This window comes from Amphiura filiformis, chromosome 11, assembly GCF_039555335.1.
Source record: "Amphiura filiformis chromosome 11, Afil_fr2py, whole genome shotgun sequence".
Classification (NCBI taxonomy): Eukaryota; Metazoa; Echinodermata; class Ophiuroidea; order Amphilepidida; family Amphiuridae; genus Amphiura; species Amphiura filiformis.
The window spans coordinates 54,801,028-54,815,578 of NC_092638.1; the positions used below are offsets into that span (position 1 = coordinate 54,801,028).

Here is a 14,551-nt window from a genome sequence, read left to right on the forward strand (position 1 = left end):
TGACATTTTAACATTTTCTGTATAACGTTGTGTTTGCTAGCCCTACTATAGGGCCTTTTAAATACACTATATCTGAGAACCGCTGAAATCCACTAACCGCTCCACCCGGGAATACCTAGGCGAAATGTCAACCGTGCTAGCATGGTCAACCATGGTCAACCATGGTCAAAACATGGTTGACCATGATTAACTATGGTCAGCGATGATCAGCCATGGTGGCTTGACCATGGTCAACCATGGTTGCCATGGTATACCATGGTCGACTATGCTTTAGCATGGCCGAGCATGGTCAGCCATGGTCTTCACCTCACTTGACCATGGTTGACCATGGTCACTTTTAAGTATACCATGGTCAACCATGCTTTATCATGGGTGAGCATGGTCAGCCATGTTCATCACCTCACTTGACCATGGTTGACCATGGTCACTTCAAGTATACCATGGTCAATCATGCTTTAGCATGTGTGAGCATGGTCAGCCATGGTCATCACCTCACCTGACCATGGTTACTTCAAGTATACCATGGTCAACCATGCTTTAGCATGGCTGAGCATGGTCAGCCATGGTCATCACCTCACCTGACCATGGTTGACCATGGTCACTTTTAAGTATACCATGGTCGACCATGCTTTAGCATGGCTGAGCATTGTCAGCCATGGTCATCACCTCACCTGACCATGGTTGACTCTGGGTAGTGAATGAGAAAAAGCGCCCTCTGTTGTTATTAATCGTATTTAATGCGTATTTACAACGTTGTGAATAAATATTTGACACCATAGAATATAAAAACTAGTAATTTGATAAGTTAAAATAAGATTTTTAACGGAATAAATATAAATAATATGATTATGCAGTTTATTCCATTAAATATTTACCACATAATTTCCCTCATTCTTCAGGCCCTGCCCTCTATCGGGTGCTAATTTAAAGTTTAAGCTTGATTGCTATTGTTTCTTTCTATTGTTTCTTCCTTGATTGCTATTGTTTCTTAACCATGGTCAAACATGCAAATTTTTGACCATGGTTGAGAAACCCTAGGCGAAATGTTAACCGTGTTAGCATGGTCAGCCATGGTCAACCATGGTCAAAACATGGTTGACCATGGTCAAAAACATGGTTGACCATGGTCAAAACATGGTTGACCATGGTCAAAACCCTGGTTGTTGAACTATGGTTGGCAATGGTTCAACCATGGTCAAACATGCTAAGTTTTAACCATGGTTGACCATGGTCACTTTAGATAGACCATGGTCAAAAGGTTAACCATGGTTGACCATGGTCTCTGGCCGTGGCGCCATTTTTCAAAAGCATGATTGACCATGGTTTGACCATGGTCAAAACCCATGGTTGAACCATGGTTGAACCATGGTTGACCATGGTTAACCATAGTTCAACCATGCCTTTTTCGCATAGGTAGCAGTCACAGGGTTTAGCAGTTCTCTGGATATAGCCAGGTTTTATGATATAGTATGGTTTTAGTTCACCACAGTCAAAAGGCACTGTACTAGTAGGGCTAGTGTTTGCTGAGATATATGTATTGGAAAAGACATTATCAATTTCAATAATCGTCCTCTCGAGTCAAATTGAGCACTTTACTCATCACCATATAATATGATTTTGTTGTCATACCACTGCCCATTAATACACCTTGCCGTAAGTTGTTATTACACTTTCATATACATCATAATTGATAAATGGGTATGGTGATTACTGGCTATATCTTGCTTTCATTAAATTCCTGTTACCGTGTACAATCATACACATACATTATGGCCTATATACCTTGTCATGCTTAAAGCCATCAGTACTGCTATAATATATATATGCCAGAAAAAATAATTGGTTTGTTTCCAATAGCTGATATGCTACGTTTTATTTTTTTTCCTTTGTTTTTAAGAATGTTTTCATACATATACTAAAAAATGTCATTTTCAGAAATATTTTTGCTTTTTTTTTAATTTAAATTTTATCATTTGATATCAAATTCATATCAATTTGGTTAAATATTTTCGGAGGTATTAATTTGTCTGCATCATTGGCATAGCCCAGGGGCAGGACAAACTCATGTTTGCCACCCTTCTGTAAAAAGAAATAATCTTTTGGATTTGTCAAATATTAAATTGAACTCAAAAATAAAATATATATAGACTATAGAAAAATTTCCCACAAAAAATAATCCACAGCTATTTTTAAAATACATTATATTACATTTTATTATTTTTACCTTGAAATTTTTTTTAAAAATTGCATTTACGTACTTGAAATCGAATCAAATCAACTTATTGATTCACAAGAAAACTTTAGAAATAATTCAATTTGTTGAGAAAGTAAAACAAGAAATTTAAAAAATAATTTCTAACAAAATAACCTTGACAGCATTTAACCGATCCCAACCATTATGACGTAGAAATATTATTCCGTATTACGTCACATACACATAATAATTTCGCACCTAACATTGTCTGCCCCTACAAGTAAATCTATACAATCAAGTGTTCACACTTCCCATAATGCATTTCTCCCATTTCAATTTTCTGTACTAATTTGCTATCTATGGTCAATCTACAAAGTACCGACGCGGACGCACACATTGTGCCGACTTTGAAGGCATGCATACCTGCAGCAGAGACGCATAAACGCGCACTGCTTACGCGCTGTATACGAGTGGATAAACTATGTAGTGTAACATGTGTCGATAGTGACGAAATGTACCTTAATGAACAGCGCACATCCAGATCTTACAAAATGTGTTTCATTCTTGACTATCAACCCATGTTTAGCCAGTCTATTCTCAAAATGATATTGGGAACCTGTATAAAGTAAGGGAGTGTCATGTGAAATGAGATGATGTATCATGTTGCAATGGATTCTGGGAAGGGTAAGATAGCTTCTCTGAGTCTTCACAAGCACGTCATCCTTATTACCAGGTAACCTTGGGCCGCATAATTCATCAACCATGGAAAACCCCTTCTAGCGTGATTTGTATACATACCTGTCAAGAATGCAAAATGAGTCTATTGCTGCATACACTATGTATCAAATTACACAGGGTGACCTTGTAATTCAAGAATCATGCATTATTTGTTACCACTTCTTATTCTAAAATAAACAGCACTATTTCCTTACTAAGGTCTGTTTCTGTCAAGTTCTTTGTTTCTTTCTTTCTGTCAATCTTATAATGAGCCACCGTAGCCATATGCTTTGAGCTATGTTGACCATAGTTGGTCATTAGGACCATTGGGTGGGGGGACAAATGAAACATGATCAACATCAGGTCAAAGGTCATCCACTTCCGGTCAATGGCCAAAAACGTGATTTCGCTAAAAATGCTACTCCTTCCACAAATTACACAGCACGATGATGGCACTTTGGTACATGCATCAGCTATACCCAGTGTCTAAAAGTTATTGTCCAAAATCGGGGTCAAAGGTCATTAAGGGGATACTTACAGTATATGACCAAATCCCCTAAAATGCTGATGCTGTCGCAAATATATATAGTACAACAATGTTACTTGGTCATCAGGACCAATAGCTGGTGGCACAAATGTCACATGACCAAATCAAGGTCAAAGGTCATGGAAAGGTCATTATGGCCGAAAATGTTATTTCCTATTATTTTTACTAAAACTGCTACTCCTTACACGAATTACACAGCAAGATGACATCACTTGACACATGCATTACCCTTGAGGTCAAATGTCATACGAAGGTCATTATGGCTGATGTGATTTTCTGTTCTGTTACTAAAAATTCTAAGTCATTCCACAAATTATAATATAGCATGACATTACTTGCATACATCCATTGGGGTCAAAGGTCATTGGGTCAAAGGTCATAGGGGTCAAAGTTCATGTAGGTATTTCTCCCAGTATGTAGCAAAATACCTTAGGAAATCGCACTATAATAGCACATGACCAAAGTTGCACAGAAATATTTACATGAATATTGAATAATTTTTGGTTAGGCCGAATAAAAAAATAATCATGTTTCGCGTCTTCTCCCGCTTCCTTTTTTGAGGTTTCTTCAATTTATATTTTTATTTTTTTGAAATTCAGTTATAACTTTAAAAAAAATATGTCTAGGGAGTAAAGATGCCTTGCTGATATACAAGAAACACTTTTGGAAGGTTTTGTGATAATTAGAAGAGGCCTATCTCGTTGAACAAGATATAAAAAGAGGCCTCCTCCTTTTTCCGGGCATTATTGTGTGCGCTAAAACAGTTCTAATTATGGGTATTTGCACCAATTTTACGATAAAAAATAAAAAGCCCCTCTTCCTCCTTTTTTGAAACATGTTTGTTTTTTTTTTTTACTTGGCCTTATCAAAATGATTTCACATACTGTAATATTATGGAAAATAATTATGTAATATAATATATTATATAATTTAATTATAATGCTACAAACATCTGTTCATACATGTATATTCCAATGAATTATACATTATGCTGGACCTTTTGAACTTGCATATGCTATAGGTGAGCTAACAAATTAACCTTGGTCTCTAGCCAAATTCCAAAGTTATAGTGCATTTCAAAAAAGACCTCTCAGTAAAATCAGCATAATATACTACTGCTTGTAAACATGCATTCATGCTATATAGCTGGGCTAATTAGCTATAAGGCCTAGTTAATTAGCTATTGCTAATAAGGTCGCGTATATGTGTATGCGCAATTAGCTCTAGTTTTTGTTCTTTCCGATTACATTTGATAAAAAGTAATTTGCATATAGATAAGTCTATTCTCATCTCATCTTCTCTGGTCTATTAATGGGTTATTCCAGTTGAAATCCATACATCCCCGATGGAAGGCATGACCTTAATCTTCCACATAGTGATTGTGAATTTCAAATGTGGTTACCTGACTGAATAATAGAAAATTCACTGTTCACCTGCAGCCTCCCCGTACAAAAGTTCCTTGACTAGAGATACTCCATATCCCATCCAACCTCACCTAATTACTAATAATCTACTTACTGCAGGTATCAATATTTGGTTATATACTACTGCTATTAATAATTATTAATAAGCAATAATGCACTTTTTCTGAAAATAGCAAAATGTACTGATAAATATATTTACTTCACTCTTCAGTGATATTTCCAATTTATCACAGCACAATTAATCATTTCTGTACTCCTCCAATTTAAGACAATAGAAGATGACAAAATTTGTTATAATTCCACTATTGTTACATGCTTAAGTGTTTAAAGGAGTATTTCTTGATCCTAGCATCCTCTTTTTATGACATTTTTCAGTAGATATCCACGAAAAAACCTATTGCCAAAATTTCAGTTGATTCCGATTTTGCATTCGCGAGATATGCATGATTATGTGTATTACACTGCTCCATAGACAATGTTATATACCTCATATATAGATTCCTGTCATCTGATTGGTTGAAAGTGCAGTCATTGAATTAACTATGCCCGCAAAATGAACTATGGACCGGTCCATGGAAATGAACTATGGACCGGTTACGTGCGTCACGATCAAACTCTGCGTTTTTCCCAGCGTAAAATGATATTACGCGCAGCGTTAATGTTTTCACAGCGTTATAATTACGCAGAAATTGCAGATTGTAATCTGTGTGCCGCTCGCATTGAAACTATTAATTTCTCTTCCCAAAATCGATGCTTTTAACCAAACAGATGACAAGAATCTTAAGATTTGGTATATAAAACAAATATTGACTGCTTTTTATTGGGCATGGTTAAAATTATAGGCCAGCGGTGATCTCAAAACCATGACTATGCCCTCGGCACGCCTCGGGCATAGTCTTGGTTTTGAGATCACCTTGGGCCTATAATTTTAACCATGCCCCTCATAGCAGTCAATATTTGTATACTATGTAATTTTGTTAGCTTGTATACCAGAACGAAATTCAAATTTCACAATATCTTTGCTAAAACGAATTAATCTGCAAGAAATATTTTGTACATAAACATTATGTAGCCAGAGGTTTATAGTGATATAAAAATCTCAAATTTTTTTTTTTTTTTTGGGGGGATTAGGCTATGGATCAAGAAATGTCCTTTTAAGTGTTCTATTTACTGACAATTACAAAATGAGTTATCTACTGAAGATAGCACTTGATTTATACATCTAGCTACTGAAGTTGGAAAACTGAGTTTATCATGTGAAGATATCGCCCCCACCTCCACCCCATGATAATTGCCTAACTCATTTTCTGTAGTTTTGAGAAAAAGTACAAAATATGAGTTCAAGTATGCATATAAACATATTTATTCACCAATCTTTGAACAAGAACAAATGATAATGAGACAAATTAAAAGAAACGATTAGGGTGATTAAATAATTGCTACATATGACTTTCAGTGATTTAGGCCTGTGACTTCGGCAAAAATCAGAGCAAAATCTTCAGACAAATAGCTTAGTTAGGCATAAATTCTGGGGTATGCCTAACTCACCATTTGTCACCTGTCAGCATTGCCTAACTCACTCCCCCAATCTCTTTATGATTGGTCAATGTCAATGGCATTATTACAGCTGGTGCACATACCCGGGTGCACATGCTAATAGAGACATGATCTAGGCAAAAAGCTCAATTCGACTGAAAAGTGAGACTTGGGCAATTATCGCAGCAAGGTGACGATGCAGCATTTGATTTGATATAGCAGCAACAGTACGGTAGTTATCTACATAAGATATGCAGTAAATCAATACTATGCTACAGAATAATATCCACTCAACTTTTTATATATTGTAAAAAAAATCAACTCAAAGTGGCAATTTTTGCAAGATTAATTGTTCCCGCTTTGCCAATTTTAAACTATTTCCTTTTTTTTAATTTGTGATTCTAAGTTTCTTTACTTTCAACTACACACAAAAGGGATATATTCACCTGTTGTTATTTTTGAGATAGCAGCTTGGAACTTAAACACCGTGAAAATAAATGCAGCACAAAAATTTGACTTTTCAGTATTTCAGGAACCAGTTAAGGGCTGGGGTATGAGCGTTTGGACAGTATTTATTGTGGGACATTAGAGCACATCAGACATATCTAATTGCATTCTGAATCGAAGAATGTCCTTCTGATATCAAATAATTTTGATTTTTTGAAATTGCAATTGAATACACATTTTATGGCAAATCATTAAAAATTGATATTTTTGATATTTAACAGTACCGATACTCGAAGTAAACTTTATAAATCTGATGATTTATACTTAAAGTGTATGTAGGTGGGATAAAAAGCCGACGATCAATTGAAAATTTTGACCTTTCGAATTGAATATATGGATTTTTTTCCAAAAACACCAAAAAAAAATTAGGTCTTTTGGGGAAAAAAATCCATATCTTCAATATGAAAGGTCCAAATTTTCAATTGACCATCGGCTTTTCCTCCCAACTACATACACTTTAAGAATATATCATTAGATTTATATAATTACCGAGGACTGTTATATATCAAAACTATGAAAAATATCAAATTTTTATAATTTGTCATAAAATTTGAATTATATTGTGATTTTTAAAAATGAAAATTATTTGATATCAGAAAGACATGCTTCGTATTCAGAATGCAATTCGATAGGTCTGAGGTGCTCTCATGTCCCACAAAAAATACTGTCGAAACGCCATAAACGCTCATTCTAGATCCCTTAAGATGACAAGCCACAGGAATATGATACCCATGTCTTCAGTAATATGAATAAATCAGTTTTGAAAAGGGCAAAAGATTCTGTCACGTTGGGCTAAGTATTCCAGTTGAAATCCATACCCCCTATGGAAGACATGACCTTAATCTTCCACACAGGGGGTGGGAATCTTCAAATGGGGTTACCTGAAGTGGTGGCTCCCTTTGAAATTTACATCCCCGCCTGTGTGGGAGATTAAGGTCATGTCTTTCATAGTGGGTATGGATTTCAACAGGAATAACCCAATATTCTCTCCTTAATTATCCTATGTGTATTCATCGTCATGAATCAAATAATCAAATACGGTACTAATTTTAAATTATCAGCCAAGATGGACACACACAATCCAGTAAAAAGAGGTAATTTTCACACAATTAATTTATTTTCCACACTGACAATTTCAAATAGTCCACTTAAATAATAGTCATGCGTGGAAAGGACTGTGATATGGAGGAGGGAGGGTGTAAAGTAGATGTACTCACCCTGAAATCAATGCCAACTGTAGAAATAAAGCTGCCTGACAGAAAAGCACCGTCTTTGAATCGCACCAGTAAACATGTCTTGCCCACACCTGAATCCCCTATTAACATAACCTGTAATAAGGAAAGAAACAAAAACACAGATTATAAGCAGGGGCAATCTTATGGCAATACAATAAAAACATGGTGATGTTTTACCCCCTCCACCAGAGCTCCCTAGTATATTAAACAGTATTGATGGTTTTGCCTGTCAGGAAAGCACCATCTTTGAATTGCACCAGTAAACATGTCTTGCCCACACCTGAATCCCCTATTTGCTGTCGTAGTGCACATTATTTACCATTGGTTACTGGTTTAAGCCTGGGATCACACACCTGTTCCGAATTATGATATGCCATAGGCTTTGTGTTGTGATCATTTCGATCAGTGGTACGTAACAAAGAAAGTGTGAGCCAGTTGACCTAGCAACATGAGTCATATTCTAATGTGCACTACACCAGCGAATAAAGAAATGCAAATACACAAATTATGAGCAGAAGCATATTATGGATATGGATGAAAAATAGTCAGCATACACAAAAGAGGTGTCACCAGGTTCCGAAAACTGTACCGGCATTAACTAAATTCAAAAGACATAGAATATTCCAATGTATGTGACATGTATGATGTGAAAAGTAAGGCCTACAGAGCTGTGCCTTTTACTAAATCTGTTATTTTAATCCGCTAGCCGGCTAGTTTCTGATGATACCCACATTCATGATCTAGACATTGGAAAGAAAGAGCCATTTTCTTTCATTTTACCTCATCAGTTCTGGTCAAAAATATATTAAAATGGAAGATATCTGATATACACCAGGCACAAAAAGAAACTCGTCAGTTATATTCATCCTTGCTGTTCAATATCTTGATAATTTTGGATTATTCTGAAATATACATTTTGTTAATTGGACTTTGCTTTCTCATTTGACGCCCTGTTCGTGAAAAACAAACAAGAATTTACCAAGGCGCGCCTCCAAAGCCTCAAACCCCAAGATCAAAAGTTGCATTTCCAACGATTTTAAATGGGAATGCATCATTATATTGCACACAAGCACCACGGGCCAATCAATAAAGCACACAGTGTAACAGGCACAATTGAATCGTTAAAATGGCAACTTTTCATTTTGGGGTTTGAGAGTTTGGAGGCGCATATCTTGGTCAATTCTTGCTCAATGTTCACGAACAGGGTGTCAAATGAGAAAGAAAAGTCCAATTAACAAAATGTATATTTCAGAATAATCCAAAATTATCAAGTTATTGAACAGCAAGGGTGAATATAACTGACAAGTTTTTTTTTGTGCCTGGTGTATATCATTTTAGAAGTTTTGTGGACAAAATCTTAATTTGTCAGAAATCTTACAATAGGCCCCCTACTATTACTTTAAATGACATTTTCTATAAGACAATTTTTCCTTTGAGTTGACCACCTGTCAAAAGGTGCAAATCAAGCTATTCCAGTTTAAATCCATACTCCTCTTATGGAAGACATCATGCATGACCTTTATCTTCCACACAGGGAGTGTGAATTTCAAATAGGGTTACCTGAATGGTGACTCCCATTTGAAATCTACACCCCCCCCCCCTGTGTGAGAGATTAAGGCCATGTCTTCCATAGGGGGTGTATGAATTTCAACTGGAACAGCCCATTGCCTGAATGCATATTGCCTTGCACAGGTCAAATGATGGAAATAACTTGATGGAAATAATATGGAGAGAAATCAAACCATTTCAGAATTTGATTTTTTTAGTACTATCTTTCAAAGCTATTTTTAAAAAAAATTAGAAATTTTTTTTTTTTTTAAAAGTCTCAAATCGGTCAAGTGTTTTAAATATAATGTCTGGGCTCTTCTAAAGGAGCCATAGCAATAACCTGTTCATTGCAGAAAAGTAGGTGATTTAATATAGGGTGAACACTATGGTAACTGTTACACTTCACCATAACACCTGGCCCATGTTTGTTATCACAAGTAGGGCCATGATAGTATTAATTATAGTCCAATACTAGTAACAGAAAACCTGCTTCTGGTGATGTATGTGGCCTACATCTAGAATAACATTTCCAGGCGGGAAATTAGTCTACTGTAGTAGACCATTTTAATTTATCATCCGTCTAATCCCTCGACCATGGAAAATCCATGATCCAACAATTCTGATCCAACAGCTAGCTATCAATGGGAAAGGCTTTACATGCATTGAATGGTATGAATAATTATTGTTTATCAAAAAGGGAATGCAGAGCAGTCTCTAGGTGGAAACCGGCCCGGGGAAATCGGTTTACCCAGTTTTTGTATGAGCAATCAATCTGTCACAATTGGCAGACTCTTATTTGTTCAAGAAAATCCTGAGCCGGCTCATTGGGCTATTCCAGTTAAAATTCATCCACCCCCTATGGAAGCCATGTTCTTAAATCTCCCACACAGGGGGTGTAGATTTCAAATGGAGTCACCCATTCAGGTAACAGTGGTGTACCATAGCCGCTCCTACACAGGGCTGCAGAAAAGGTAAATTTTGCCGCCCCCTTCATCAACACTTTACAGCCCAAAAAGGTTGACCCAATTTTTAAACCTTTCCTGTTATTTTTTCTGCTATTTTTTTCTTTAATAATTCTTTTTGCGCCCCTTCTTCTTCAGTCGCCCCTTCTTATTTGCCACCCCCTGCTTTTACACCGGGGGGAGGGGGGGCTCGTGCCCCCAAAGCCCCTTTAAATATGTGCATGATGATCGAGTAACCCCATTTGAAATTTTCATTATCCATGTGGATTAAGGTTGTGTCTTCCATAGGTAGTGCAAGTGGATTTCAATTGGAATAGCTAAAGAGCAAACTATGAGGGCTGGAATTTGGGCTGGGATGCATGATGCAGCATCACAGACACATAAAAAGAAAAGCGTTTTATTGATTGACTAAAAAGCATTGGGCAGTGATCCCAGCAAAAGTGTAAAAAAATTGTGTATAAATTGCTTAAAAGTAAAGGATTTATTGAAATTGTCATTTTAAATGAGGAATTTGGCAAAAAAATGAGGAAAACAGCTGTACTGATAAGCTCTGATAAAGTTGAAGCTCCATTCAAATATTATGTAGCTAATTTCTCTAATTTTAAGGGATTGGATAGCCAGAATTGCACAGTATTTTTGTGGGAAATAAGAGCACATTAGACATATCAATTCTGAATACAAGGAATGTCCTTCTGATATCAAATAATTTGATAATTTGAAGAGTTGCGATATATTACAAATTATGGCAAATTATTAAAAATTCATATATTTGACATTTAACAGTCCTCAAAGTAAACATTTTAAATCTAATGGTATGTAGCTGGGAGGTAAAGTCAACAATCATTTGAAAATTTTGACCCTTCAGATTGAAGATATATATTTTTTCCCAAAAAGACCTCGCAGTGGAGGCATAAAAATACATACTTAAAATTATATTGTCAATGTAAAGTTATTCATTCATTATATACCATTACAACAAAAAGGAATAAAAGTCCGAATTTCTAACAATACATATCATGTTTTGTTATCTTAAAAATCCCTAGAAGAATCCGTAGTATTCATGTTTCAATAAAAATATAGAAAAACTAAGTCATTTGATCATGTATGGGCAATAATTCATATTGTTTCATACCCCAAAGTGAATCACTGCTACTTTTATTTCAAAAGGTTTTCAAGAATGCATCATATTTTTTATACATAAATGTGTAATTTTAGATGTTGTTGCCAATGGCAAACCATCTCTAAGGCTGCAATGGGCTATTCCACTTGAAATCCATACACCCCCGTGGAAGAAATGACCTTAATCAACCACACAGGAGTATAGACTTCAAATGGAGTCACCCATTCATGTATCCCCATTTGAAATTCACACTCCCTGTGTAGGAGATTAAGGGCATGTCTTCCATAGGGGGTGTATGGATTTCAACTGGAATAGCCCATTTTATAGGTTAGTACAACTTGTAAAGTACTTGGTAAATCTATCATACCAGAGAAGATTTCCTACACTTCCCATAATGCATTTCTCCCATTTTAATATTCTATACTGATCTGCTATATCTAGCGCCCAGGGGGTCACTCCCATTGTGGCCTGTACACCATCCGCGATAATGAAAACGCGTAAAAAGGGTAGCTTTTCATTGGGTAGGCACGACACGCTGCATCGTGTTTAGGGTGTCAAAATGTGAAACATGGGAAAAAGGGTAGCAAAATTGCAATTGCTAATATTAAAAATGAAATTTAGGGTATGAAATTTGATGCAAGGAATAAAATCCCTGTTTAGGGTATTGTTTTAGCCAAGGGTTTTAAAAATCCTTGTTTAGGGTGTTTTTCAAAAGTTGATTATCGCAGATGGTGTACAAGCCACAATGGGAGTGACCCCGGATCTAGCGCAACACCGGTCAATAGTGTAGTACCTCAATGAAAAGAACACATCCAGATCATGCAAAATATATGTGTTTATTTCTTGATTATCAACCCATGTTTAACCAGCAGTATTCTCAAAATGAAAAACAAAGGGAATCTGTACAAAGTATTGGAGTGACGTGTCGTGAAATTATGTGATGCATCATGTTGCAAAGGGTTTTGGGAAGGGTAAAATATTTTCTCTGCATAGCCACTGTATCTTATACTTTACATGGATATTATAGCATCAGTTGAATACAAGAAGGTTGTAAGTGCTTTGTTATCACTATGCACTTACAACTTTGTGTTCAACTATTTTTTAAGGGCACCATTTCAAGGAGTCATTAAAGAGTACAGAAGAATTGAATGTAAATGTGAAAGTGAAAACTATAAATGGAAATCGGGTACTGTAAAAGTAGAAATTTTTGCGGTACATTCATTTTCGCGCTTTTCAGTCGCGACACAGCTAAATAAAGACATGCAAATATCTTCTTTTAATGTAAAGGTCTATGTAAGAAAATTCAAAATCGCGAAATTAGAAACAAGCAATGTAGTTCAAAATCAGCAAAGCGCGACAAATTACACGCGCGAAAATGACCAATTTTAAAGTATTCAAGATCCACTAAGTGATATGCCTGAGAACACCTTGATATTCATCCAACTCAGATTTTGCCATGCCCGAAACCAGGGTTGGCGATTTTTTTGATTTTTAAAAAATAAATAAAAAAAATCGATTTATTTGATTTAATCAGATTTTTTTCAGTGGAATGCTAGACATATGCACAATCCTATCAGGTATTTACAAAAAATCAAAACACATTTTTAGATGTGAAAATTTCAATGGAAAAATTTGGTAAAATCATGGGAAAAAACTTGCTGAATTCTGCACCTTGAAAATGATGTTTTAGCCATAGATAAAATGACATCATATAGGGATATTTAATTGTATCAAAAAGGTGTAGAAGCATTACAAATGAAGTAAAACAGTCAATTGAAGATAGAAATTAACTTAAATTTATCAAAAATGGTAAAAACTGAAAAAGTTGATTTAAATCAGTGATTTAAAAAAAAAATCATTTGATTTAAATCGTGATTTAAATCATGATTTAATCGTACCAACCCTGCCCAAAACAAACATATTGTTGACAAAAATGCAAGACTATTATCAAGCGATATTTCCACTTTTAATAATTTTGAATATAGTCTACAAATCACTTCTTGCTTTAAAAGTCATCCAATTCTCTGTAGAAACAGGATCTAACAGTCAGAATAATTTGTTTAAAATTATAGCCAAAAAGCATGCATAAGTAGCTTAAATAAACCTGAAATAAATGAATTTTCACAACTGAATCACTTTAGGTTTTGAAACAGATAGGCCTAAATGTTAATTTATAATTCAGGATGTCAAAATTCTAGTTTAAAAAACTTTTTTCTGATATTTCCCAAATTTAGATCAGTATGTATAATTTGTACAATGGGCTATTCCAGAAAATAGATGCACACCCCCTATAGAGGAGTTCGGATATCCAGACTTTTTGTCCAGTCGTGATTGTTGGAAATCCAGACTTTTAAGTGTCCAAAGGCTAAAAAATTCAGCAGAAAAATAGTTCAAAGTAAGAAATCCTGAATTTGAGAGCTCATTTTAGACATTTCTGTGATTTTTCCTTCATTTAATTGGATTTCCAAGCTTTTTCAAGCGACATTGACAACTGGAATTCCAGTTGTTTTCAGAAAGCAGACTTGGAAATCCAGACATTTCTTTGATTAAAAATTTACTCCTCTATAGGGGGTGTGCACTTATTTTCTGGAATAGCCCAATGCACACATTTTCCTAACATGTTATATGGTAAGGATCAGTCAATGGTTTGAATTTCTACTGAACAAAGAAATCTACCGAACAAAGAAATTAACATTTCACTTTTTCCTGCATGACTCAATGCCTAATGTTGACCATTATATGGTCATATAAAATGTGGAAG

General features: G+C 35.4%; 1 protein-coding gene and 1 long non-coding RNA gene across 3 annotated transcripts in view; one reads left to right on the forward strand and one right to left on the reverse strand.

Moving 5' to 3' along the window:
- The window catches only part of LOC140165028 (ras-related protein Rab-26-like), a 289,294-nt gene that overhangs the window by 212,952 nt on the left and 61,791 nt on the right, over window positions 1-14,551 (reverse strand). For both annotated transcript variants that reach the window (XM_072188443.1, XM_072188442.1), the window contains exon 2: window positions 8,143-8,253. In XM_072188443.1, coding sequence (XP_072044544.1) covers window positions 8,143-8,253 — 111 coding nt within the window. The remainder of the gene's footprint in view (window positions 1-8,142; window positions 8,254-14,551) is intronic.
- LOC140165031 (uncharacterized) overlaps window positions 1-14,551 on the forward strand; it is a 181,753-nt gene that overhangs the window by 45,730 nt on the left and 121,472 nt on the right. The gene's annotated exons all lie outside the window — the stretch shown is intronic.